The sequence below is a fragment of the Notolabrus celidotus genome, chromosome 2 (assembly GCF_009762535.1).
Source record: "Notolabrus celidotus isolate fNotCel1 chromosome 2, fNotCel1.pri, whole genome shotgun sequence".
NCBI classification, from domain to species: domain Eukaryota; kingdom Metazoa; phylum Chordata; class Actinopteri; order Labriformes; family Labridae; genus Notolabrus; species Notolabrus celidotus.
The window spans coordinates 10,919,070-10,946,784 of NC_048273.1; the positions used below are offsets into that span (position 1 = coordinate 10,919,070).

General features: G+C 39.0%; 1 protein-coding gene across 1 annotated transcript; it reads right to left on the reverse strand.

Annotated features, from left to right (window-relative positions):
* Window positions 1-1,144: 1,144 nt before the first annotated feature.
* On the reverse strand, window positions 1,145-27,008 carry trappc8 (trafficking protein particle complex 8). The gene is made up of 29 exons (XM_034708891.1): window positions 26,666-27,008; window positions 22,848-23,057; window positions 19,449-19,538; window positions 18,977-19,151; window positions 18,467-18,620; window positions 17,646-17,742; window positions 17,234-17,496; window positions 16,117-16,232; window positions 15,826-15,976; window positions 15,223-15,323; window positions 13,768-13,873; window positions 13,131-13,262; window positions 12,541-12,765; window positions 11,943-12,048; window positions 9,696-9,890; window positions 9,338-9,480; window positions 9,167-9,241; window positions 8,025-8,130; window positions 7,569-7,726; window positions 6,922-7,355; window positions 5,713-5,869; window positions 5,519-5,615; window positions 4,977-5,045; window positions 4,841-4,899; window positions 4,288-4,485; window positions 4,097-4,198; window positions 3,637-3,776; window positions 2,527-2,616; window positions 1,145-2,151 (listed from the first exon to the last, which is right to left on the reverse strand). The coding sequence occupies exons 1-29, from the start codon at window positions 26,820-26,822 to the stop codon at window positions 1,917-1,919; spliced, it is 4,341 nt and encodes a 1,446-aa protein (XP_034564782.1). The 5' UTR covers window positions 26,823-27,008; the 3' UTR covers window positions 1,145-1,916.
* Window positions 27,009-27,715: the final 707 nt, after the last annotated feature.

Sequence of the window (27,715 nt, forward strand, 5' to 3'; positions counted from 1 at the left end):
CCAGCTCCCAGCGGGACCGGATTATTGAACAGAAAAACATCTTTTTATTAAAAAAAAAAGAAGGACGATTAAGACAGAAAAGGGGAAAGAGTTGTTGTACAAGTGATGACATCAGCTTGGTCTGTCATCAGCATACAGTGTTACCAGTGCCTTGACTGCAAAGTTCTGCAGTGGTTCCTTTCCATTGCACGAAAGGCAAATAATAAAAACACATTTTTACATGCCTTTAATGGATACCTTAGAATTTGCTCCTGTCATCAGTGACGTTCTCAGACTGTTTCAGGGGCAGGGGTGAAAAATTAAAGAAAGGGCATCTCCATTCAAACTGGTACTCACAGTTTAGGGTTAATTTAAATGTACTTAGGCAGAGGTAACAAGAGGGGATGTCTCTATCCTGCCCTGGGTCTGAGTGTCTTTTTTAAAATTGTTTTGAAGCTTTGAGTTGCCCTCCCTTTTCTTGACAGAGCTTCAATAAGGATTTCAAACAAGTGGCTGTATTCACAAAGCTTCCTAGTATAAAGAAGATATCCCCCGTCCAGAAATCAGTCTTAATATCATTATCATTTGTTACATTTTTATTTTCTGATGGAGGAATAGCATAGATGTTCAACTGTTCTTGCATGAAATCTGGTTGTTTAAGCCAAGATTATGCTAAAATATATTTTCCCCAAATATATTTAAGTTCCCTTTTAAGAGCCAACCCTAAATTCCTGGTTTATTCACGTTTATTCCCATAAATTCCTGTTAAATCCCATGGACAGTTTCCAACTTTGAAAATTCCTGGAATTTTGAAACCCTAAGTACAGTACATGTGTGAGAAATGGCTTTACTGAGTGCAAGTGGGTACCTCCTGAAGTGATACTCTTAGTGAATAAAGTTGTTTCTGCTTTGTTACACGCAAGCTCTGGAGTGAACAGATCCACTTGGTTTCATTTGTCCAATCATCTCTACAGGACCACAAATGAACCGACCCCATTCATGAAATATATCCAGTGATGATACTTTAGGTACCCCACCCACATAAAAAAAAGAAAAAGAAGAGTGTGACAATAATTCCAAAAATACAACATATAGTGTGTTCTAAGAGTTCCATGCCTTTTACATGTTAAACATCCCACGCCCAGAAATCAGTCTCAATATCATAATCATTTGTTACATTTTTATTTTATATTTACATTCAAATTTTTATATAAATATAATGCATAATTTTCAGAAAAAAAACCTGTTAAATCAATGCATACAAGATTTCTATCATAACATGGTGAGATCAAACAAAAAATGAGAGGGTATGCTGATCTGATTAGCTGGACAGGAGGAAGTAAACTGCATGCACATGAGACAACATGGGAAGTAGGTTGTTGAGACATGAAGCCACGGAGAGAACAGGTGAATGTGATCCAGTCGTCAGAAGGCTTTTACCAAGAACTTTGGGAGAATAGATGCCCCAATAATGTAGACTCTATGATAAGATGATTGGGTGTTAGGGGGTACAACGTTAAGATGTACACATCTCTAGTTAGAATCTGGTGATGGTGGGTTAAACAGTGGGGTTAGAAGCACACAGGGCTAGTCTGTGGAAAGGTTAACATCTGTGTTGAAGAGTGGGCCTTTTAAGAAGAAAACCAACATGCAGATGAAAAAATTTACATCTGGCTGAAGACATGTATGTGTTCCAAGGTCCATAAACTGTCCGTCAGCTTACTCTATAACATTTACTCATCAAACTCTAAAAACTGTAGTTGCTTTAAATAAATCGTTTTCTATTTTACTAATTGGTATAAAACATCGGTTTTCCTGCTGTCCAGTATATTCAAGAAAACAAGTATGGTCCTGTGTAGAGAACTAATAGACTCTGTTAAGTGGTTTCTCTGTCCACAGAATCCAGGCCCTCCTCTTCGTAGGCTAGGCTCCTCTGCTCAGGCATTATTGATGATTATGAGAGCAGGACTAGCTGTCTGTTGACTTGTCTCACACATAGTGCCCAGCTGGGCCAGCTTGGCAAAGACTCTCGGAGTGTTTAGGTTGTAGACTCCTGCCTGGAGAAAGCAGGCCCGCAGAGTAAGGCACAGCACCTCTTGAGACTTCAGCTGCAGTTTGTACTGGGTCTGACCCACCCAGGTGAACGAGCTGTGGACATCTAGAGATTCTAGGCTAAATGAGAGGAACATCGTATATTTAATATTTTCAAGTAAAACCAAGACTTTTTGTAAGTATGAACACAGAGACATATCATGGGGCAGTATTTGTGCCACAGACTACATGATGCCACGTTTACACATGCACACACATACACACGTGTATAACAATGTATACTCAAAATTAAGATTTAATTCATTCCTAGGTGTGTTGCATGTTGCAAATGTGAATCATTATGTCAAGCATCCAGAAAGAAGTGAGGAAAAACATTACAACTGTCGAAATATGGAAGTACATGAAGTGAGTGGGCGCAATTGAGTCGCTGCTGTGGACGTTCCACACACACGCACACACACACAAACACAAAAACTCCACACAGACAAAACTTACCTGCTGCTTTTGTGCCGTAATTCAATGTTGACATCCACTTGAGAAGAGGAACAGTTCGACAAAGTCAACGTAACAGGCACCACACAGAGACTGCAAAACAGAGACAGAAACGTCATTCATTCAGAGGAAACTCATATCAATATCGAACATGGGTTTAAGAAAATGTGAAATACAGAAAAGAATCTCCACAAGTTTAGAGAATGGAATTTCATGGATAGAGACAGAAGTCAATATCCATATTTGATGCAACTGCCTGGAGTGACTACAGTGCATATGAGATGATTTGCTACTTATGTTGTGCTTTCTTTCAGTCATCTTTAACAATCCAACTTACTGACCAGCATATGACCTTTCACTACAACCTGCAATATACTTCCAAATTTGGAGATGTTCAGGAAAGAACATTTTAAGTTGTTTAGGGCAGCAACACAGTTAACCATGGCAACCAAGAGTAGTCAAAGACATTTAACTTCCAAACTACTTGGCGACATCTCTAGCGGCTCCGACCCTAACTCGATCGAGGCAGATGTCTGTCTAACATGAGTCTGGTTCTGCTCGAGGTTTCTACCCATTACAGGGAAGTTTTTCCTTGTTGCTGTAACTCGCTAAACACAGCTAAGAGCTCTACTCATGGTGGATTAAGATGAGATAAGACTGAGTCTTACCCTGTCTTGGTGTTTGGTCTTTATTAACAATTTAACAGAGAGTACGGTCTAGACTTGTTGTGTTTGTAAAAGCGTCTTGAGATAACGTTTGTTGTGATTTGGCGCTATAGAAATAAAGACGGATTGATTTATTGATGGCGGCTAACGCTGATAATATGACTCCATAATTACTCCTTTTTGTTCATCTGGACTTGTCACTTTCTCATGCTATGTATGCTGGTAGCCACCTTATACTTGGCTACACAGCCTTGGCTAAGTTGGCTATCGGCTTACAATTTCTGGATCAAATTCTTCTGAATTCTCTTTTTGTTAAAACAGACGTAGGACGACAGATTCTGATCGCTAATAATGAATTGCTCCTTTATTTGAGGATGTAGAAATTGAATGTAGCCAAAGTGTCCAGATAGATGGCTTTGATTGTGCAGCCCTAGTGTAAATGTCCCACCTGTCCTGGATGAATGGATGTGTGTAGGTCTCAGGGTAGTGCAGGTTGGTTTTGATGAGCTGGGATAGCTCTGCAGATGGAAGGATGACTGGAGGAGGTAGCTCTGATTTAAACTTGAGAAGCACCATCTCCTGAGCTTCCTGCAACAAAATCACTTAATCAAAACACACAGATACTCAAATACATATTTCACAACATTGTCATCATTGCCTCTTTTAAACGGCCATAGATCTTGTGCTGTTGAGCAAAGACTGATCCCGGGCCTCTGAAAATCCTTTGCTTTGCTCTGTAAATTTGCATTTTATAAGCACATTTCACTTTATTAATCAAATTTGTACATGACTTTTACCTTTTTCCTTCAAGCACAAGCATGTTATATAGAACCCAGTCGCATTATTGGATTTGAGATATGAATACCACAATATCTCGACATTGTCTACCATGTGTGTGAGTACAGTACCTCTTTGGGAGTCAGAGAACAGGCCTCTTTGCCGATGGTCTGCAGGGCCACATGAAGCTGGCCTTCTAGTATCAGCTGTTTATTGTCCTCCACCACGTAGGCCTGCACAGACACAGATCCCAAACTTGAGGCACAAGAACTGACTGTAAATTTAGCCATGGAGTTGTCACATCTATCTTTGTTATATGTACCTTCCAAATGACAATTATGTTGAGGTCCAGCTCATTACACTTCTTTACAATGTTGTTAATGTCAGAGGCTGTGACCTCAGGGGGAACAGAGCTCTTGCTGGATAATGTCCTGGATGATGCCACATTCACTCGCGGGGAATCTGAGGTCGGACAACCACGGAAAAAGAAATCTCCACAGGGTGTGGCGGAGCTGATGATCTACACAGACACATAGCAAGAGGTGAAGAGAAGAAGGGAGTCACTGAACACGGCGTCCTTTTTGTTTGACTTCCATCAATCTCATCAGTATTTTTTTCAGCTGCAGCAGGGAGATATTTTTTTATAGATATAGTTCTAAAAAACAATTATACACATTACCACACTACCACGAACCAATATCTGGTGTATTATATAAAAGAGATATCAACAGAAACACAGTGAAATTAGGACATTTTCTAGTGGCCAAGGTAAAAAGGATCATATGATAAGTTTGAATAGTTTTCAATTAAGTGTTATAAAAATGTAACACATATCTGACCACTTAAACTTAGAACAAAATGTTGCTTCAGTTTACCCGTTCATTTCCCAGATTCAGGTCTGCAAAGGTGTACTTGTCCACAGCATCTGAAGCAGCTAGAAAAAACAGACAAAACATGATCAGATCTACTTCTTCAAAACCATGAAACTCTGACCAAGGAATGGTTGATTACCTTGGACGGGCTTGCATCGTGTGGCTCTGAAACAAAGCTTGGCTCTTTCTCTGCTTGTGAGTTTACAATCTAGAGAGGAAGAGGACAAGCAGAGATAAGATGTCAATGAAAATACATCAAACCAGTTTAACTTAATGATAGTAAACTGTAATTCTGTACATTGTTGACAATGAGATGTGTTTAAAAAAAAAAGGAAAGATGTGTAAACCTTAGAATTAAGATTCATGCCATGTGAAATTAGCTTCAAGGTAAGGGGAAAAACGCATTTGGCATTGTTTTAGACACGGAAAACATTTATGTTTTTTTTAATGATTAATCATAATTGATCGTCAACATTTCCAAAGATCGATCACAGAAAATACTTGAAATTAACATCGCTAGTTAAGAGTGCTGTGAAACATGAGCATTGGTTGAAACTTGTGTTTAAGTCTCTAGCCAGCTCATTTGATGATTAGAGGCCTGAATTGGATCAATTAATCTTAAAGCCAGAAAGACAATCAAAGTTCCAAAAAATGGATAGTGAACTGGGTATTAAAACAAACCTTTATCCTTTGCAGGGTTGATACACTTGTGGAGGCGCCAGTGTTGACTACTGCTTGAAACCTGGACAATGTGGAACTCTCGCACACCTGCCTCATTCTGAAGTCAAAGGAGGAGGAGGAAGAACAAGTTTGAGTGGTAACACATTCCTTTTCAGCAAAAGAAGTTGAGACTTTTAGCATGCTGTTTATCTCACCGTATTGATGTTCTCCACATCAACAAAGACCAGTGTTCCACTGCTACTTTTGTCATCAAGACTTTGATTTGGAGGAACGCTGCTGCGGCAAGCAGAGGCCTGCACACTCAGAGATCGACTGGCACAGATAAACACTGTGTGACGCAACACACGATGACTTCACATGAAGAAAGAGAAAAGAGAAAAGAGCGATAAATAATGGAGACCAGTTGTTAAAACAAATGAATACTGATTTGCACTGCTGCTAGGTGAAGAATTGTGACAATTGTCACAAAAAACAAAGGAACAACGGTAAATGATATCTTTGAAACAATCAGATATTTTCTTCTCTATGAGTTAACTCTGGCTTTAACTATTAACTTAATACACTTAATTAAATATACTTTCAGGATGTGGGTAAAGGAAGAGCACAGAGACAACTTCTGCTGTGCATCTCCAACACGTTTTATATCCACCGTGACTGTAGTACAACTGAACACTGAATAACTGTGATGCATTCACTGCACTGTGGGAAACAAAATCACTCTGCCCTTAACTCTTGGTAAACTTGAAAGGGATTGCATTTCTCAAACAATAATCTACTAACCTGATGCATGGTACAACATTTGATATACTGTTGTTTTAAATTTAAATCAAATCATGCAAATTATCTCAACCTGAGAAAAATAAGAATCTACAAACAAAAACTGCACAAAAATCTCATCTTACACAAAAGACCTACTTCCTGTTAGCACCATCAAAAATGATGGATTCAAAAGATTATCAGAGAACTAAATCCCAGAAACAAGCTAACACCATTCAGTTTCTTCAGCTTTCACTCAGGGGCAAAAGTCCAGCTTTAAATTTGAATGAAATAAAGATCAAATGATACACGATTATCTGAACAAACGATTTTAAATATCTTTGCTTTCTTTCACTCAAAAGGAATCAGCAACCTAATCCAACAAAAAGGTTAGTGGAGAAATATGTTTCAGAATTTGAATATTTAATGTTAATTTTTTTTCCCCAACGCAAACAGGAACCTACACAAAAAGAACAATAACAAGAAAAGGAACAGTGCTTTTTGTCAAGTTCTTAAAAGCGTAATTCTACAATGTTAAAATCTATTTGTTGATAGACATGTCAGGAGCTGATCTGAATCATTAATTTGTAAAATGGAATCTTATCATACATGCCTTCAGCCCATTTCACAATAACTCTCATTTTTACCTGATTTTGATTCCTTTCTCTGTGCTCTCATAGTAGAACAGGAAATTGATTTCATGAACTCCCTCCTGGTCTGGTCCTCTGAGCCAGAGAGGGAGTTGGGTGGACTCTCCCGGCTGCAACGTGTTGCCATCTATCGGTATCTCCATAACACCAGACAGCTTGCTGTATTCCCCTGCAGAAACCAACATCTCTGATGCCCCAGAGCACGACTGGGGGGAAGTGACCGTGGTTTTATAGGCTGAGCAGTTTTCAGTTGAGTTAGGGCTGAGAGGTGTAACGGGCGTCGTGGCATGGCTGCCAAAGGTAAAGAAATCTGGGTGTGTGGATACCACTCGCAGGCCACGCAAAGCAACACTGCTGACGTTACAGAACTCAACGTAGGCCTTTCTGATCTCACCACACAGCAGAGCAGTGGGAAACTGCAAGAAAAAGATCTGGGGTGCACACACACAAACACACAAACACACAAACACACACACACACATACAAAATCAGAGTATGTTAGAAACTTTAGAGAGTGCTCTTGAGTGTTCTTACATTTTGTTGTTGTTGTTCTTAAAACCTTTGTAAGTGGGTTTTATTAACAAATGTGTTCTTTAAAATAGTTGATGAATGAATTGCTTTTATTGTCAGCAAGTTAGTGTTACCTCCATTAGGGGCATGGGCGGCGTTATGATGGGATCCAGTCGATGATCAGGACCATGTCTAACCACCATCTTGTCCTCTTTGGTCTGGTTGAGTCGAAGGCCACGAATTTTCAGGTCCTGTCTGCCCCGAACCACTATCAAATCCAATGTTTGCTGACCTGTGAACACAAAGAAATTTGCAATGTATGTAACTGTGACAACAAAATACAAAACATTCTGGATGAAGAATCTTTTTCTCTTTAATTCGAGTTTTCTACAAATAATACAAAACTGACAAAGGAGAAAAAATAAATATAAATTAAAACAAAGAAAGGAAGAGAAGAGAGAGAAAGGACAAAAATGCAAATACAGTACAAATAAGTAAAGCTTCATTAAAAGTAAATCTGAGTTCAATCATACATAAAGGAAAAAAAAGAATTCATTTTTAAAAATTAGCTGAATATCCATAGTAATTACCTTCAGTGCTTGGAGCCTTTTCTCCAGATAAGGCTGTGGCCAGGTCGTACACCACACCTACAATGTTCAGCTGGCCTGTTCTGTGTGGCAGCAGCCTCAGCCGAGCCTAAAATCCAACATTACAATGGCTGTTAACACTGCACTATTACCAGATCCCTGGAAAGTAATGGTTAGGTATTTGGTTTATAATTTATAGATCATATGAACCACCAACACTACCAGAAACTACCAAAGTAATAACCAGATAATAGCTTTATAAAAAAAGTCTGGGACTAAACCTCGAGTCAGACTTGAGCCCTGATTTACAAGACTCTCAATTTGACTTAGACTTGAGCACTGGTGACTCAGGCTTTGACTAGAACTAAAGCATTGATTGCGTTAGGACGTGATGCAGACGCACACAAGCTCAAACTTTATCAGTCAAGAAAGCACCCAGAGAGACAAGTTAGATTCTTGATTGTTAGCCTATTTGGACTGTTGATAATGTTACTGTTAGCTCACTTCTAGATCACTTTCATTTGGTACATTCCTTTTCTGCCAGAATCTGCTGTTTGTAAAATCGCTTGTAAAATTGTCTCAACACTTGTTTTCTTAAATGTAAATTTGTTTTGGCCTTGGTAAAAGTGTTTTGCTAATATCATTATGTTTTATAACAAGTAAAAATGTTTAACAAAGTTTGAAACAAATTTACATTTTGGAAAAGTGTTTCATCCTTTGTAAATTGTCATTGCACTTCCAGGCGTAGGTAGGACCTGTGTTAAAATTGGTCTGTGATGCAAGAGGCTGCCAGAAGACTTACATCTCCTTTTTGAGGCCTTTATAAATTCAAGCTAAGAAGACTAGAAGGTTGCCACTCAGTTGCTTTACTTGTTAAAGTTTATAAAATATACACAGGAATATAAAATGTTTCACATACATGCTACTATAAAATGTTAGTAGTTAAAGTTAATATCATTAGAGGAGAAAGATAGGATAAATAAATACTGTTCATTATTCAATCATGTGTTTGTGAACACATGCTTTGTGCCACTCCTGCTCAGTGCCCCAGATGGGCCACCCATTAAGAAAAGTCTAGATCTGCCCCTGGTACTCACACATTCCCAACTGCCAATCCCCTTAAGAGACTCTTGAAAGCAACTTACAATTTTGGTCTCCTCTGGACCCATTTGAAACTCCTGGATGACCTCTGTTGTGACGATGTCATCCTTCTGTTTTACCTGCAAAAGCAGACAGATATACAAGAAACCGTTGAGTCTTTTTATTTTTGTTTGTTTTCTATGTAATTGTCAGGAAACTTGCTCTAGACTGCTTACCCCCAGATCCAAGGTCTCCTCATTGGTGATGGCCATCTCTTCAGACACACCCTCAGCAGTGAATCTCCAGAGAAGTGATAGGTTGGACAGAGCCAGAGAAACCTTTAGAGGGTTGTTGAATTTTAACTCTACTATGATTGGCTCTATAGTGAAAGAGAAAGAGAAAATGTGCTCAAGAAGGGCTGTACACTGAGCAGGCACAATTTAGCCCCATGGGATTGTGAGGTTAGTTGTACTATTATTCTTTGTTATCCTTTGTCAAAACAGAAAACTACCTTAAACATAGTCACTTAGTTAAACTAAAGATAGTTAACATTTTCATTCACAATGCCATTTTGTCTGCTGAAGGCCATCTTACCCTCCACTACAGCCAGTGGGCAGCGCAGGTTGTCCGTTTGGCTGTTGAGACAGCATTGAGTGGGCTGAAAGTTAGCTGGGACAATCCCTCTGTTGGAGGCAGCCACAAGCTGCTCCTCCAGGCTGCACCACATGGCTGCCAAATCCTGATCATACTCCTGATCTAGAGATACATGAGTAGCCGCCTGCTTTTCCCCTGCAAAAATCAAACAATTAGATTGACTTATTTCTTGATATGTTTTTGATACAAGAATAGCAAACCTCTGCTTGAACTACAACTCAAGAAGTTAATAGTAAGAAGTTCATCAACTTTGTTTTGTCAGTCAGAAATCTCAAATATGGCATGTTTTGCTTAGCTATTATCACAGTGAGCAGGGTTTACCAGTTTAAATGAATGCCTATTTTGGGAACTTTTAGTAGCGTATTAGTTCTAAACATATTGGGGGTGTGATGGAAAACCCTTACATTAAAAAAAAGCCTTTGAATTCTCATTATTACATCAGTTCTGTCAGTTCTTCCCAGCACAATGCAATGACTTCTAATCAGAGATTAACTTAACCCAGACAGGGAAAAGTGGTTTAAGTTCGATGGATAGACTAACCAATTAATATTCATTTTAAGTCTCTGCTAAAACTACTCAGCTTAACCTTTGTTTAACCCTAAGCATGTTACCAAAGCATCAGTGTTCATTAATTACTAATGTGTACTAATTTTGACTCAGCTTCTAATTGGGATAAAGTTTGGGCAAAGATTCTCTTGACATCCAGGAACCCAAACCATCAGCAAATACATTCTCACTTTGTTCATAGAGTTTATTGAACACCATGGAAGCTGTGTTCAATAAAAGTGATTTCTGACCCCACTTGCACTTTGTGCTCCGCAACTTTTGCTCACATGTTTTGGGAATGCTCTCCAGTGGTCAGTTTTTGGGGGATGGTTGCCTGTTACACCTACAGTATATTAAATGATCTTACTAATATAGGCTTGACACTTAATAAGAAAAGGGTGGTACTAGCTGGTCTCACGCATTGAAAGCCTCCACACTCACTTTCCTTTCGAGTATTGGTCTTAACATACTTAGACATTGTATACCTTGAACTATCATCAGCCAGAGTTCAAGGGGCGAAAGTGGCAACAATAGAGATCTGGCAACTGATTTCTGCAAAACTCAAAAGCCTTCTACATTGCTTATGTTTATGTATGATGGCTTTGATTGGGGAGGGGGGTTAGGTTTGTCTTCTTTATTATTATTGATTATGGGTATCATTATTATGATGTTTTCCCCTTCATTATTTGTATAAGGTTATCTTTTCTCACAGGCATGCTGTTGCTGCTGTGTTGATTGGCTTCCAGTATCTTTTGGAATAGATTTTAAGATTATTTTACTGGTTTTTAAATCTCTTAATGGTCTTGGCCCTTCTTTTTTTATCATATTTGCTTTTATCATATGAGCCAGTGAGAGCCCTCAGGTGTTAAGGTAGTGGACTTTTAATTGTACCAAAAGTAAGAACTAAGACCCACAGTGAGGCAGCTTTTTATTATCATGGCTGTGGAACACCCTACCTGAAGATCTGAGGGCTGCACAGAGCATCAACATTTTAAAAAGCAAAGTCAAGACCTACCTTTTTAGTCTCGCTTTTAACTGAGTTTTAATCTTGTAACAGTTTTATTTATTCATTTATTATCTATTTCAAATTTTAGTCACTTTTATTTCACTTTATTTATTTCTGTGCTTATTTATTTATTTATTTATTTTAAGTATAGCATCTTATTTTCTTTAATGGTTTAATATTTTAGTGTTTTACTATCTTAGAAATGTATTTTATTTTGGTGAGTTTAACTTCCTGTGTTGAGTTTTAACATCATATTTTACCTCCAGTGTTTCCTCATTAAGATATCATGAGAGCGTTTCCTCAGTTCGTCCAGCAACTTATTTATTTATTTATTTATTTAATTTTTATTGTTATTATTATTATTATTATTATTGTTGCATATATTGTGTTCTTGACCTTAGGATTGTGGGGTGGGTTTGGGGTTGGGATCTTTTTCTTAATTTATTCCATTTTAAGTTGTTTTTATGTACAGCACTTTGTGTTACAACGCCATTGTATGAAAAGCGCTTTATAATCAAAGTCTGATTGATTGATCATTATATTGCTTGAAAATACCATTTTCATTAACCTGTATACAAATATCAATAAAGTAAAAATTGGATAACAAAAAAGTAAATAACTCATTTGTGTTTTACCCTCTGCAAGGCGGCGATCGTGTCCAAAATAAACTCTTGTGGCTGAGCTGTGGATGCAGGGAAGAGGTAGTTGAGGGAGACTGACTTCATTTCCCCCGATCACACTCTGAAAAAGATATGCACATTTGTTATTTCTGTTTCAGCTAAACCCAATATGTATACAAAGAAATATAATAATAAATATTCTGTATTTATAAACTTTGAATTACTTTTGTAGATTCATTGTTACATCAGCAATGTATATAAAGCTAAAGAGCCTTCCATTACATTTGATACATTTTGACATCTTTCTTCACCTCAGTTGTTGTCCAGCAGTAAAATGAATGGGCATTTGTCATTCTAAATGCCCACCATTCACCCTTTTATACACACATAATATACTTCTGGCAGAGTCTACCATGCAAATGCCAAGCTACTCACAGTTAAAATGATAGACACACTAGAACACAGATAGCTTTTCCCTGGGGAGCAACTTAGAATTTAGTGTCTCATACAAGGCCAGTACGACATGAACTATAAGGAGACAACCCACTCTACCTATGAGCCATAGCTCCATCCTATAGTTAAGTACATAAACATGACAATAAACTGTAGTTACCTTGTACACAAAGAGATACTCTCTGAGAAAGGCGCCCTGCTGTGTGGCAGTCTGCCTGCTGTCATTGGTCAGGATCTCTCTAAAAGCTGTCACGGCGTTCTCTGGTTGACCAAGTGTGAAGGATTGACGCCCAATGGTGAAGTTGATATGGTCCTCTGCCAAAGACCAGCCTCTCTCCTTGTACACCTGCATGGCTTGGCAGTAACAGCGCAGTGCATGCCTCCTCTACATACAGGGAAGAGTGGAAAGAATGATGGTAAGGTAAAAGAAGAGGTGATGAAAGTCAGACCCTTTCACAGCGTTTTTAGATAAATGTACCGGTCAGGTGTGGACAGCCTGACATGTTTCAGTTAATTTTCTGGACATATGGCTTTTCCATATTGGTTACATTGTCAATGGTCAAATGATATATTTTGTGTGTTAGACCAGTATTAGAAAGTAAACGTTTTTAGTAGTTATTTAGTTTATGGGGATAAATGCTGTATTCTCACAGATAGGCACATCAATCTCTGCACAGGGGTTAAGCCTGAATTCTTCAGGGCTTATCTTTTTAAGGACAAACCTTACATTAGTGATAGTGGAAGGCTCACCTGTCCTGCTTTGCTGAAACGATGACCAGCCAGGATCATGTGGAAAGCAAACTTGCGTACCATTGGGTTACGCATGTTAATGAAGCAGTGCGCTGCCTGTTCCAACAGCAGTGCACTACGCAGGTCAGAGTCCTGAGACAAAAAGAGTCAGATAGAAAAGTCAAAACGATATCAGTTGACTACAACTTATAACCTTTGTTCTATTGATCAATCCTACCATGCTTCGGGGTATTACTCTCATACAAAGGCTGAACTTATCTTTCTTTGTCACAAAAATGAATTCATGTATCTCTTGGATAGTTAACTCTAAGTGTACCTCTACTTTGTTCTATGCAACGTAGAGTCTATTATGATCAATATAGTAAGGTATGAAAATATTCATAAGAACATTAAATGGCAAATGCACAACTTAATCAATAATAATGTTCAGTACAAACAATAAATAAGTCAAATTGATTTATCATTAAATCAGTGCACACAAGTAAACTCAATTTATAAGAGTTTTACTTGTGTATATGAGAACTACTACCAAAGTGAGCCCACACAACTCACTATTTGTAATAAAGTGAATTAAGAATGCATTGCAACTAGGATTTTCCAAGTGCACAAGAGAGCTAAAAATGGTGAGTTCCCTCACCTCACTTGTCATCTTAATGAGAAGAGTTGCCGCTTCCGAGTATTTTGCCTGACTCTTCAGAATCTCTGCACTAAGTAAAGCACATCGCTCGGCCAGCACCATGTTCCTACAGAGAGCATTGGGAAGAGAATCAAAGCCACAAACAATGAGAATTACCACAGAAACAAAGACAGCTTTGGGAAGACTATGAGAGGTTAAGAGGGGAGTTTTTCATTTTGTTTTTTCTCTGTCACTCAATATGACATTGTTGTTAAATACTAAGTTTACAGCTAATGTGTTTTTCAGTCTATCGATAGAAATTTTTATGCCACGTTACAATGCTGTGTCTGCTCAAAAACCAGCATCATAATTGGAAAGGTTTCTAAGTTTCTCGCACATTTTGGTAAATTTTGAGACAATGCGCCGACCAAGATAGACTGGACGATGGTGAGGCAGGATAAAAAGTGAAGCCCACTAGTAACTAATATGACTGGGTCAGCACCAGAAGACATAGAACTGTAGGAATAAGGACAGTAGTGGATATCTAAAAATCAGGGCTGCAAAAGGGAGATTAAATGGTGTTAAGAATTGATTAAATTAAGAATCACTGTAGATGTACTTGAAAGAGCTACAGCTCTACCTGAAGGCCTTCAATGATAGTCTTGTGGAAGTGAATCATTATCTTAATATTTAAAATCTTTTATGAGCTAAAGAAATGGCACGACAACTCCCTTTGAAGTATTCCTAGTAGGGATGTTAACAGTTAATTGAGTATCAATTAGTTGATTGTTAAGAACTTACTCGAACACATTTATTTGTTTCGATTTTATATCACGTGGAACAAACATCATGTGGTCTCATATTTCGTTCAGCTATCAGGGAGATGTTTTAAGTTTAAAGCATGTTTCGATGTGACTCAGCTGACTGAAGGTGATGCGCATGAGTGACAGGTCTCCACGAGCGCTCTTTTTCTCCACTGCCGGACTGATTATGACCCGGTTGTGCTCCCGGCTGACACCTGACCACGTTCACATGCTTATTTTTCTCAATAAGAACGAGTAGACAGAAAACTAGACACTGTGAATCTAAAATATGTTTCTGTTCAATTCCCTTGTTAAAGTCTGAGCCTTCACTTTTATGACTGTGTGTTCGCAGAGATTATGAGCCTGCTCCACACGTTGATATTCAGCGTGTGTAACGTTTTGAACACCTCAATACGATCCGTAGATATTTAATACTGTTAGTTATATACAATGTGTCGTGAAGGAAAATTGGATTCAGGTGGAAAAAAAACGCATTTGGCATTGTTTTTGACATTGAAAACGTTGTTAACATTTCCAAAGATCGATCGCAGAAAATACTTGAATTCCTAGTTCACAACTCAGGCGATGGAATTAATTTTAACAAAATAGTATGAATGTCTTAAAAACATTTCATTGACATAAGAAGCTGAAAAAGTTGGCACTTAGGTCATACTTGCACACATCTCTGTACGTCTGTATAGCTGTATCCATGTAATGTGCTGGGTATGGTCTTGGAGCTCCAGCCTGCAGAAAAGCTGACACTGCAGCCATTTCCTATAGAGGTCAGTGGAATGAAGGGGGAACAGGGAAATCCAGCAAGTTAAAAGATGACCAAAAATAATAAGAGCATATTTTATTGCAAAACTCTTGATATTACTGCAAAACTGAAATGACAGTCAATTCACTTTCTTTATACATGACTCTTCCTTGCGTACTTCTCGTACTCTCACACAATGACCACAGTTTAGGGTAATGTTCAGTCAAATAAACAAAGTCTTCAGAATCCATTAAAAACTTTGCTTGTAAAATACGGGTGCATTCAATCTGAGCAAAACACGTACAATTCAGATCCTTAACCTAAAGCAATTAAGAGTTATGGTTGATACTAAAAATTTGAAACAAAGTTCCCTGCTAAGGTATCATTTCAATTTACCCCTGACTTAAATTTGCAGCTGTAATGGATATGTTTTGTGTGTATCTGTATTTTGTATCTGTTATTAATACATGGTCCTCATGCAGAATTATAGCAAGATTAATGCAGGTGTGTATTTCTCACCAGTGCTCCTGCAGCATACAGCATGGCCTGGTCTGACAAGAAGTCTTTCTTTGCAGTGTGGTAACAGCTGTAGGCCAGCTCATAGTGCTGAACCAGAAAGCACAAGTCAGCCATCTTCCTGATCTGCAGCTCCGGGGCTTCTGGTGGATATCTGATATCAGAGAATCACAAGGTCAAACTAATGGTATATACTATATAGTGTTATGTTCTAGCATTGTGTATGAATTAAAATGAAAGCCTCTTTGAAGCCTCATAGAAAGTGTGATGGGGTTATGGTGCAAGGGAGCTTACAGAAGGCCATATGTGCTCTTTGGTTCACTGATGCTCTTCTCTGGAACTTTACCTCCACCAAACCACTTCTTGGTGGCAGTGAACAGAGACCGGCTCAGGCCTTTCCTGGAGACCAGCTGTGGGCAGAAGAGCAGATCACAAACCTGACTGTTTAAAAGATGTTGAGGGATGTCAACTATGAAACGACAGTCAATCAGAGCTAATTTTGAGACAGCTAGTGTTGCTAGGTCACCTGTGTTACCTGCATGGGCATTATTGTAGCAATATAATTTTAAAATGTTTATAGGGGGTTCTAAATGTTTAAAATAATCTCTTAATGGTACACTATACATGCATATGTGTTTCAGTTTGTACATAAATGTGTAGTATATTGAGCATGTAAATGGCATTACTATTAATTACTTCAAATTGTTGGTATACAAATTTTTGAGCAAGAAAAATTTGAAGATGAGGAGCAGCTTCATGAAGAGGGCTGTGAGATCAGGGATCACCGGGACACATACAAACAGTACTGGGCTGCTGGAACAGTGCCAAAAGAACGAGGATGGATACCCAAAACTGTCTGGAACTGCTAAAAGAATCCACAGCATCCCATCCATCTCCACCACCAGAGAGGATATTCTCCATGGCAGGACTTATTGTCTCTGTTCATAATTTGACAGAGTGGTCTAGACCTCTTATGTTTGTAAAAGCGTCTTGAGATAACGTTTGTTGTGATTTGGCGCTATACAAATAAAGATTGATTGAGATTGAGTGCAACACTTTAATTAAACATTGAAAAAAATGGGACCAAAGCAATGATAGGAGAGGGCCATAGTGCAAGAATTTTCACTGACCCACTAATTCTACTAATAACAATCAGATACAGTGGTACTTATGTTCCAGTTAAATTAACACCCAAAATGCATCACATGTAATTTTCTGATCAAACTGGAGTTAGATTTTTTATATTCAATCTGTTTTAGTTTTTCAGGTTTCTTATTATTATTATTATTATTATTTGGATGCTCTATATAATGCTCTCAACCAATCATAATGGTCAAAATTAAATGTTTATCTTGTGATCACAATCAAAAGCATGTTGAAATATGTTGACCGTCATAACATGGAGTTTTACCTGGTCGTTGAGCTGTCTAATGTTCTTCTCGATGTGCGGCAGCAGGCCTCTGAAGGTGAACTCTTGGATGAACTGCCTGATGCGGTCATGGTCATTCAGGGTCAGGCATACTCCATGGCTTCCTGATCCCCCCGACACACTATCTGGAGCTCTTGCACCTTTCTTCAGGTCATTGCTTACAGCATCGAGAGTGTACAGGCTCCCTGAGGTGTTAATTGTGTCAAGCTGCAGAGGATGGCTTTTCAGGCTGTTGGACATTCCATCTGGTAGAGAACATTGTTAAAAGCTGAGCTCTTTCATGGCATAATCATAGTCATTACCGTCTTTATTTGAGCTCCTGTTTGTCACAGTAACCAATTTTATTGGCATCTGGTGAGTCAGATGTATAGCTAGAATTGTGGAATTGGCTGACCTTTGTCTGTTGATGGTTGGCAGTCCGCTTCCGCTGTGCTGATATTATTTTCATAAGCAGGACTGTTGACAGTCGGAGCCACATCATCAAGAATATCCTGCAAAAAAGGAATATGATGTTAGCACATACCCAGCTTTGACTGAAGGCATATCAGGCTAATCCCCAGGTTGAACCAGGTTGCATTGTGCTCTCTGGGAGTTTGTAAACACTCCCTCTGAACACATTTTCATTTAACGATCTAAGCACTGATGTTTACATTAATTACAGTTCAATTCTGTTGGGCTCTCCTTTTAATAGAGGAGATGCTATCAGTGGGACAATTTTCATTTTCAAACAAGCGGCAACCTCCAGTCTTAAAATATGAAGCGCATATGGAAGTTTTATCAACTGCAGTTCATGGAGTGTACGCTTGAGGCTGGCTGCAGAAACACCGAAAACCACATACACACCAATTCAAAAGAAAGATGATCTTTGCAGCATTAATAAACATGTTTACAGCTTGGTTCAAAAACAGTTTAGGTCCGAGTAGCTAATTTCTCTTTCGGCACACACTGTAGGGGGGGTTTAACTCAGTATTCTGGAAGATATTACATTTACGAGTTTTGCCCAAATAAGGACATGGCTGACTTGATTGACAGGCGGGCCCCCTGTAGCTGTTAGCGAAAAGGCAAAAGGCCCGCCTCTTTACCTCACACTAGCTCGAACGAAGTTTGGTTTTGTTCAGCGTTTCCAATATGGCACCCGCTGACGATTGGCTTCAAAACAGTGCTCAGGAACAGATTGGTAATGTTCAGGGATTGTTATGTGGAGGAAGTGCTTACCTGGTTTTGTATATTGCTCCTGTGAAGATATTGACTCCAGGGGTCTGGAATCTGTTCATCAACTTCAGCTGAAAGGGCACGTGAGTTTACTTTCAAAAGGTAACAGCCCTGAGAACCATACCTCTGTTTCATATCCTCATACACTGTTTCTGCCCTGAGGAGGAAGGGGAAAACACTGATCAAACATAAAAAGTATAGACCTTTTTTTTATATATATATATATATTTGTTCTGTTTTTTCTTAACATCTGTCCATCATTTTTCCAATCATGCATTGTCAAATTATTCATGATTCCACAGCTGTACAAATTAAAGTATATGTCTAAACCAGAAGTCTTTAACATGGAAATGATACAACATGGAATATGTAAGTAATATTTAGCTTTAAATTTTGCATCAACATTTAAGTCCTCAGCACTCAAAATGATGCTAACAGTTAAACACTATATAATACAACATAAGCAAATCAGCAAAAGTTTACACATGCATATAATACAGCCATTTTCAGTACCTTTGTTCATCCCCTTCACTCATGTCATGCAGCAAGACGTAGTACTTGAGCGTGTTGGGAATAAACCACTTAGGGTTAGTATATTCACCACTATGCTGAACCCTGTGCTGCTCTTGGGAAAGCTTGAGGAATTGCTCCACAGGGACTGTTTCTGTGGAGGACACAACCAGCAGGCCTGCAGGGACAATTAGTCAAGGACACAATTGTAGACATTGAGATCCACTGGAGAAGAGTAGATGCACTAAGCCCTGAGGACCTATGAGAGCACGAGACTAGAAAACCAGTTCTATTACAGCAATCTTAATTATTTTAACAAACAAAATTTACATTACTCCACCAAGTAAGGATGATAATGGCCATGTCATGATTTGTGATGTGTGACATTAATACACTTTTCTCCTCCTTTACATTCCTCTTGACTTTGTTAGGCTATACTTGTTTAAAGTTGTATGTTGTATTTTCAGAAGGATACAGGCGAGGTAGTGGTTGAGGAACTCATGGTCAGAGGCAGGCATGGACTGCAGGAAGTTCTCTCTGTAGGTTTCAAACCAGGGTGTGGTTGCTAAAAGACAATAAAACATCAGATATTCAACAACAACAACAACCAACAAATAACAAGCAAATGATCCCAAACTTAGTGACTTAGCTTGTGATTTTGGTGTAATAACACAAATAGGAATGGCCCATACTAGAACCTGATGAATACTGAAGAAGAATTTAGTAGGGGAAAATTCCCTGATAACTGATACAACGGCCAGTGTGTAGTAGAGGTTGTTTTTAGGCTTGAATGTAAATACACCTTAAGTAACTTAATAAGTAATGTATTCAAAAGGTAAACATTATTATACCAGGTCAACCCAATATAGTTTGGGCCTTAGTGTGCTCAGCTGTGGTGCCCTACTACTATATGTTACTACAAATATACCTTATGCTGAAAGCAACAACATTGACCTCTTCACTTTGTGCCAAGGGTCAATGTAACGAATGGAATCCTCATCCTAGAAAATATAATCTGACAGAATTTAATAATGATTTTTATAAATGTAGGTGGTTTGGTTATTGTCATTGTCGCTTTCACTGAGGATATCCAGTGATTGTCAGTGGTGTAAAGGAAGTACTTTGTCAGTGGTGTAAAGGAAGTACTTTGTTAGAGTGCTTAAGTAGGTTTTGGGAGTATCTATACTTTACTTGAGTTTCTGTATTTTTTTGGAACTTTCACTTTTACTTTGCTACATTAAAAAGAAAAAACTGATACTTTTACTCCGCTACATTTATAGTGTCACCCTTGTTACACGCTACAAAATAAAAAGTGAAAATAATTGTCTCATGATGAATGGATTATCAGGACTGTGTGTGTTCTAATGCGAATAACTCAAATCAAGCTGAGGCTCATCTCAGCGAGACCACACACAGCCTGCGAATATTTATCAGTCTCAACAGCATGATGGAAGCGCCCTCGTACACTGGCGATAGTGGAGATACCGCCATACCACCACCTGCTAGTTGTGCTTCAGGAGAAGACAGACACCCAAGGCCATATCTAAAAAACCTTTACGCTGTTGTCGGAAGGGGGAGAAAAGGAGAGGGCAAGAGGAGAGGGAGGGAGAGAGCAAGAGGTGAAGGAAGGAGGAAAGGAGAGAGGGAGCAAGAGGAGAAGGGAGTTGAGGGAGGGAGGGAGAATTAAACGTAATAAAGCTTGTGAGAGAAAAAACTATTTCTACCCGTTTTGTTTCTTTTTACTTAAGTTCATTTAATTTGAGCTACTTCAAGACTTTTACTCAAATGCTTTTTTTAATGGGTGACTTCCACTTTTACCTTGAGTAGATTTCAAGTAAGATATATTTACTTTTACTCAAGTATGGCTTTCAAGTACTTTATACACCACTGGTGATTGTGCACAAGTGTCCACTACAGTATTCATATATTTACATCAAGCGGCAAACTCCGGTCTCAAATGATGAAGCCAATGCGGAAGTGCTATAAACTGCACATACAGTTTGCGCATACATCGAAAATCCGCTTGAGGCTGGCTGCAGAAACACCGGAAACCACATAGACATGAATGGGAAAAAGACGATCTTTGCAGCATTAATAAACATGATTACAGCCTGGTTCAAAAAACGTCTTGGCCCTAGAGAGCTAATCTCTCTAATGGCAAACACTGTACAGGGGGTGAATTTTTTTCTAATGTGACGGTTAAGAAGATATTAAGATTACGAGTTTTGCCCAAATAAGGACATGACTGACGTGACTCCCGGTCAGGAACACACAGCCATTGGCTAAGAGACTCACACTACGTCACACTCTGCCTAGTTGAGTTCCGCATTACCAATATGGCTGCTGCCGTCGATTTGCTTCAAAACAGCTCTCAGGAACAGATGGGTGACGTCACGGATACTACGTCCATATTTTATACAGTCTATGATTTACATAGACCACACTGATTACTTTGTGAAAGTCACATAGTGGCAAAAGCTGATGATTCACTCTTCTTTAAATCATACATGTTTGCTAACCATCTCTGCCCTAACAGAAACACATCAAAATGACGTTAAGGGTGAGAGCACCATATGCTGGCGGACCGTTTTAACTGCCGTAATACCAACAGCTTCACCACATCTCGCGGTTTTGACATGCCCCATCAAGCAGTTTTGTGCGTCAACGCGGAAAAATAAACATGTCCATATTTTGGTGAACGTTGTGAACTGAACCGCTCAGTTTACAGCTCATGAACGGGAATGTGAACATCCTTCACTCTGGAGGCAGAGAGAACAGTTACATTCCAGAAGGGTCCGAGAGGCATCGAGAGTTACTGACAGTTACTGAATGCTGTGTTTATTGTAACCAAAGTCAGGTTAATGGCACCCAAATGGCATTCAGCCTGGCTTATGCATCAAGTAGCTGTAGTAAGTGGTACCTGTGAAGTTGATCAGTTTTATGACCGAATCAGGACAGATCCAAACGGGCTGGTATGGTTTTAGAGGAGGTGTAGCTTTTTGAGAATGAGGAAAAGTTTGCTTTAGTGTTTCTTCTGTATTTATTTACCCTTAGTCTTTTTAATTTAGGGGATCTTCCCTGTGTATCAGGGCGTTAAAGTCGGATCCTTTTGCTAAATATTCAGCTGATAGATCGTACAGTTAAATATGTTTCTATGTTTTCATAGCTGAAGACTTTCTTGGCTTTTATCCTAAATATCCGTCTATAATTCTATTGTAGAATACAGTAATTCATGTAGTTTAGTAAATATCAGTGATTAAAGGCTGCAGACTGAAGTATATGAGGCTGTATTGAAAAGGAAAGTAGATGCAGATGAACTATGAATGTGAACTAGTTCATTTTAGACTGTATGAACTGAACTTTGAACTAGCAAATTTTTTTGTGTGAACTTGCACAACACTGCCAACAAGAATAACTGTGCTTGGGCCCGTTCATTGCTGCTTGTGGCTTAAATTTCAACTTGCTTTCTCATGATGTCTAACATCTTGGTTTCTGTATCTTCTTCCTATCCACAATTTACATTCAGTGCACCCCCAAAGAGAATAAGTGAGTTCTAAGATTAACACATCTCATCAAGCTTTTCTTTACGAGGAAAGGAGGTCTGATTAACAACTTGTTTTTTAAATTTTACTAAAATGCCATTTTTTTTACTTAGACCTCACCATTGATTCACCAGCACCAACATCTGGCTAGCTTCAAATGACAAGAAAAAACAAAATCCCGGCAATAGGAAATTAAGCAAATTATAGAAATGATAACCTATCAGTTAGTCAATAGAATGTCATTTTAACAGGTTACAGGTTATAGGACAACAAACCCATCTATGACCATCAATTAGAGAAACTAGATGCACAAAAAGGTCTCTCTTTCTTACCACTGAAGTTAAGATCATAGTCTCCTGCTGTAATCACATTGGTCGAAGCACCATCTTGTGGCTGACAGGATAACACCACTTCATTGAGCATCCGGCGCTGGGCAGGGCTGAGGGGAGCAGATGCTGTGTTTAGACTGGTTGACACATTGTTGACACAAATGCGCAGGTTTTTCACAGCCTGCATCTGGTTGTTGGGGTCTCGGATATGGCCTAGAAGAGAAGACAAAAAACACAGTTTTTGGTCATCCAAAATAATGCATCATTGCAGGCAAACTATCATGACAAGCATCCATAAATGTAACCACAATCAGTCAAAAACAATCAAATAAGTTTATTTATTTGGATATTCATTAAAGCTGGGGTTGGCAGTCTCGGGAAACTTGCATGAATTTGAATGTAGCATGTCTTCAGGACTCCGTCTAACCCCTCCCCTCTTCCCCTCGGAGCTCCTCCAAAATGACGCCCCCGCTCAAATGCACGAGTGCCGCTAATTCATGACCATATGATGGTGACTGATTCAAAACCGGTCCTCACCAAAACATTATCATAGTGAAAGTGAAAACCCCAACAAACATGGCTGCTGTTAGTACTCACAACTGTCATGCATTATCCAGTTGTACTGGTGACACGATATCAGGAGAAAAGTTATAATACATGTAATACTGTAACAGCTCTACTGTTTGTTAAACGTGTTCAGTGTAGATGTTCTCAATTCCTACAGTGTTGACAGTCAGTGAAGGCATCAGGAGAGGTGTAGAGAGTGCGAGTGGGAGAGAGGAGAGACAAGAGGAGAAGTTCTTCATTCATTCAAACATTGATTGTTGCTTTGTTGGTTGGCGTGATCACGTCCAACAGTGACCGGTTATTAAAAATCAACGTGTTCACCAATCGGCTGGTCATCCTTACAGCGTCCGGACAGACGCTACAGTACATATACATTTTCTGCAGGACTTACTAGATGTCATTAATTCTTTTGCTTGTCAGAGCCCCCGTGGTGAGAGCTTTTTAGACTCTGATCCGGACTACAGTCCTGAGCAAAGCACCTCATCGGGTCAGAGGGGACAGGCCCGAGGACGAGCAAGAGGGGCAGTAAATAGAGGCAGGGGAAGCAGAGGCAGGGGACAGGGACGGGGAGTGCACGCTGGGGAAATGTAAGCGCAGGAGGAGGGCAGAACAGCAGGACGGGATTTGATTGGTTTAATAAATTGGACCCTAAAGGTGGTGATTGGTTGGTGTTTTCCCAGGTTTACTCCGGCTGTAGATGACAGCTTTTTTTTGCTCTTCTTTAAGAACACATTATGTATTGATTGCCATCAGGACATAAAGATCATTTTAACCAGTATGACAAAAAGTGTATCTAAATCTGACTACCAACCCCAGCTTTAATAAAACATTTCCTAACTTGCTTGGTTAGTTTGCAGCAGGTTAGTCACATGGCTGGGTATATAAAAAAGGGCTGAGTTGCTCAGCAGTATGAGAGTCTGTGTCAGCAAATAGTTCAACAATTTCAAATTAAAGTTCCTCAGAGACAAAATTGCAAAGAATTTGGGGATTTCATCATTGACAGTTCCTAATTATTTAAAAAGATTTTAAGAATCTGGAGAATTCTCTATACAAAAGGAACAAGACTGAAAAAACAATACTGGATAGCTGTGATCTTCAGCGCCAAGGAAGCACTGCATTAAAAACAGACATAACTCTGGAGTGAAATTCACTACGAGCTCACAATCACATCCAAAAACCACTGTTTGTTGCTGCATCCACAAATGCAGGTTTGAACTGTACCATGAAACATAAATGACTTCTCTGACCCCCAGCCCATTTAAGATGGACTGAGGCACAGTGGAAAACTGTTACGTCGCCTGACAAAGCAACATTTGACATTCTTTTTGGAAATAACTGATGCTGCATCCCCCGCGAGGAGGATAGGGACAGCTTGTTATCAGCCATGTTCAAAAGACAGAATCAGTGATGGTATTGGGGTGCAGACATGACCACAGCATGTGTAGCTCACTCATCTGGAGAGGCACCATCAATGCTGAAAAAAAAGTCTCTAGGCCAACATATGCTGCCATCCAGACAATGCTTCTTTAGAAAACACCTAGTTGAGATAATACCAAACCATATTCTGTATGTTTAACAACAGTATTGCTATGTAGTCACAGAGTCGGGGTGCTAAACCGGCCTGCCTGCAGTTTCGACTTGTCACTCCCTGAAAACATTTGGCACATCATGAAATGAAAAATACAACAATGGAGACCCTGAACTGTTGAGCAGCTAACATTCTACATCAAGCAAGAATAGGACAACAATTCATTTTTAAAACTTCAGAGACTGGTCTCCAGTTCATGGTCCCCAAAAGTTTACAGAATTATTTTAATAGAAGAGGTGATGCACCACAATGGTTAACTTATGCCTGTCCAAACTATCAATCAATCAATCAATCAATCAATCAATCAATCAATCAATCAATCAATCGATCTTTAATTGTATAGCGCCAAATCACAACAAACGTTATCTCAAGACACTTTTATAAACTTGGCAGGTCTAAACCGTACTCTATGTTAAATTATTAAAAAAGACCCAACATCAAAACAGGATTAGATCCAGTCCTATCTTACTGACAGGACTCGATCTTATCTCATCTTAATCCACCATGAGCATTGCACCTCGCAGTATTTAGCTAGTTACAGCAGCAAGGAAAAACTTCCTTTTAAACAGGCAGAAACCTCGAGCAGAACCAGACTCATGTTAGACGGCCATTTGCCTCGACGAAGTTGGGGTTTGAAAAAAGGAAAGAGGAGAATGAGAAAAGAGAGTGCATTGATAGAGATGATATGGTTAGTAGTAGTAGTGGTAGCTCTTAAGTGTATCCTTTCATCCCTACTCCCTGGTGTACAGGATGCAATTTTCAGTAATCTGTCACTCATATTAATTAAGGCTGGCAGAATAACATGTTTATTTTACTGTATTAATTTCAGAAGGAATAATGCATTGAATACATTAATGATGCTTTGAAGCCATTAAGACCTGAATGACCAGAAATGTTTTTCTGCTCAACAAAAACAAAAATTGAGTTATTGTTCTTGGCCCCAGAAACCTCAAGCACCACCCAGCACCACTGTTCAGAATCTGGGAACTCTATTAGATCAGGACTCTTCCTTCAACTCCCACATTCTTTAGGACTTTAACTTTACATGGTTTAAGTGAATGACAAATAAATTAAAACTACTGTTATACTTTCAACTTTTCTATCTTATTTCCAACTTACACTTGGACTGTGAAGAGATGAAACCTTTTGTTTGATTCTAGTCCAAAGCATGCTGGGAACTCTCTGTGTTTGTGTTTGTCACTGCTCTGCAGCTTCACAGAGAAGGCACAGTCTACCTATATTTCTGACAGTACTTTGAACCCTGGGTATAATATTGTCACTTTAAGCCTTAAAGTGTTGAATGAAACTAAACCTATTAACGTTAGCCAATTAACTTGTTTACTTCTGCTCGCTCTCTGTCGTCCTGATAACTGAACATCAGCTGAATTCTTCACTAGCTAACAAGACGTGTCCGAGAAACAGAGATGAGGTGCTGGATGGTCAGGTGTCACACTGTCTCCTCGGATGTCAGATCTGATAAAGATCTGACCTCCTGTCACCTCACAGCTGCTTTGGAACAATCCTGTGTACTGTCCGGTTATCAGCGCCATGCTAAAGCTAGCTATAATCCATGTCAGGTTATAGATGTTAGCTAGACAACTTAGAACCATGTAACACAACAACTCTCACATAGGACCGACCTGCGACTCCGAATACTAGCCCTTACCTTCGGACGTTAGCCTGCAGAAAGGCCTCAGCAGCTCAGCGAAATTCAGGTTGTTCTTGCGAGTCACTCTCTCCGCTTCTTCGCTGCCTAAGACGGCCACCATGGGGACGAAGGAGTCCTGGACGAACTCCTGCACTGACTGGACACACACAGCCATGTCGGAGCAGGTCTAACCAGATAACACACCGTACTGGGTCGACTGTCTCGTAGTTTGAAGGTTCCTCCTGTTTATTTCATTGCTTAGGGCAGCTCCTCCTTTATTTTCAGACAGCAGCCATGTTGAATTTGTAAGTCCACTTCCTGTGTGGAGCTGAGACTGTCAGGTGATGCTGACGCGCTTCGACGCTCGAGACTTCGATCGCCTTATCTTCAGTCCTCGTACTTTGGCCTTTATGAGTTTTGTGAGAAGGTTGTGGATCATATACAAATATGAAATAAAAGATTATGTGCATCTAACTGATCTTTTGGAGAAAGTATGATAAACCGAAATTTTTAAAAAAAAGTTTAATAATAAAATAATTCAACAGTCGCAGCAGATGGCTGTTAAGATAAGATATTACTTAATTGATCCCCTGGAGGGAAATTCAGTTGTTGCAGCAACCCAGACTTAAGTACAATCAAGAAAAAGGTTCCCATTAGTAAAATAAAATAAGTAAAAATAAAATAGATAAATATAAATATAAATAGAATACAATTTAGATAAGATAACTGACTCTCTTGGCTGCTGCTGGCATTAAAATGCATAATATACTGTATTATAATTATCTTGCCATGTTATATTATTTTATATTACATTATTATTCTTACTACAACTCATGGTCATATTACATACCCATATTATTTTTATTGATTGCTTAATTTGTCATTACCAACCATAATCACACCATGTCAACCTGTCACTGCTGACATTTTTTTAATACTGCCTGTAATTACTTCTATTCAATTTAATTCCATTTGTAACATTGTATATATATAAATTGTATTCCTGCTTTATTTTTACTTATTTTATTTATTTATTTTATTTTATTTTTACTTATTGAAACTTCTTTC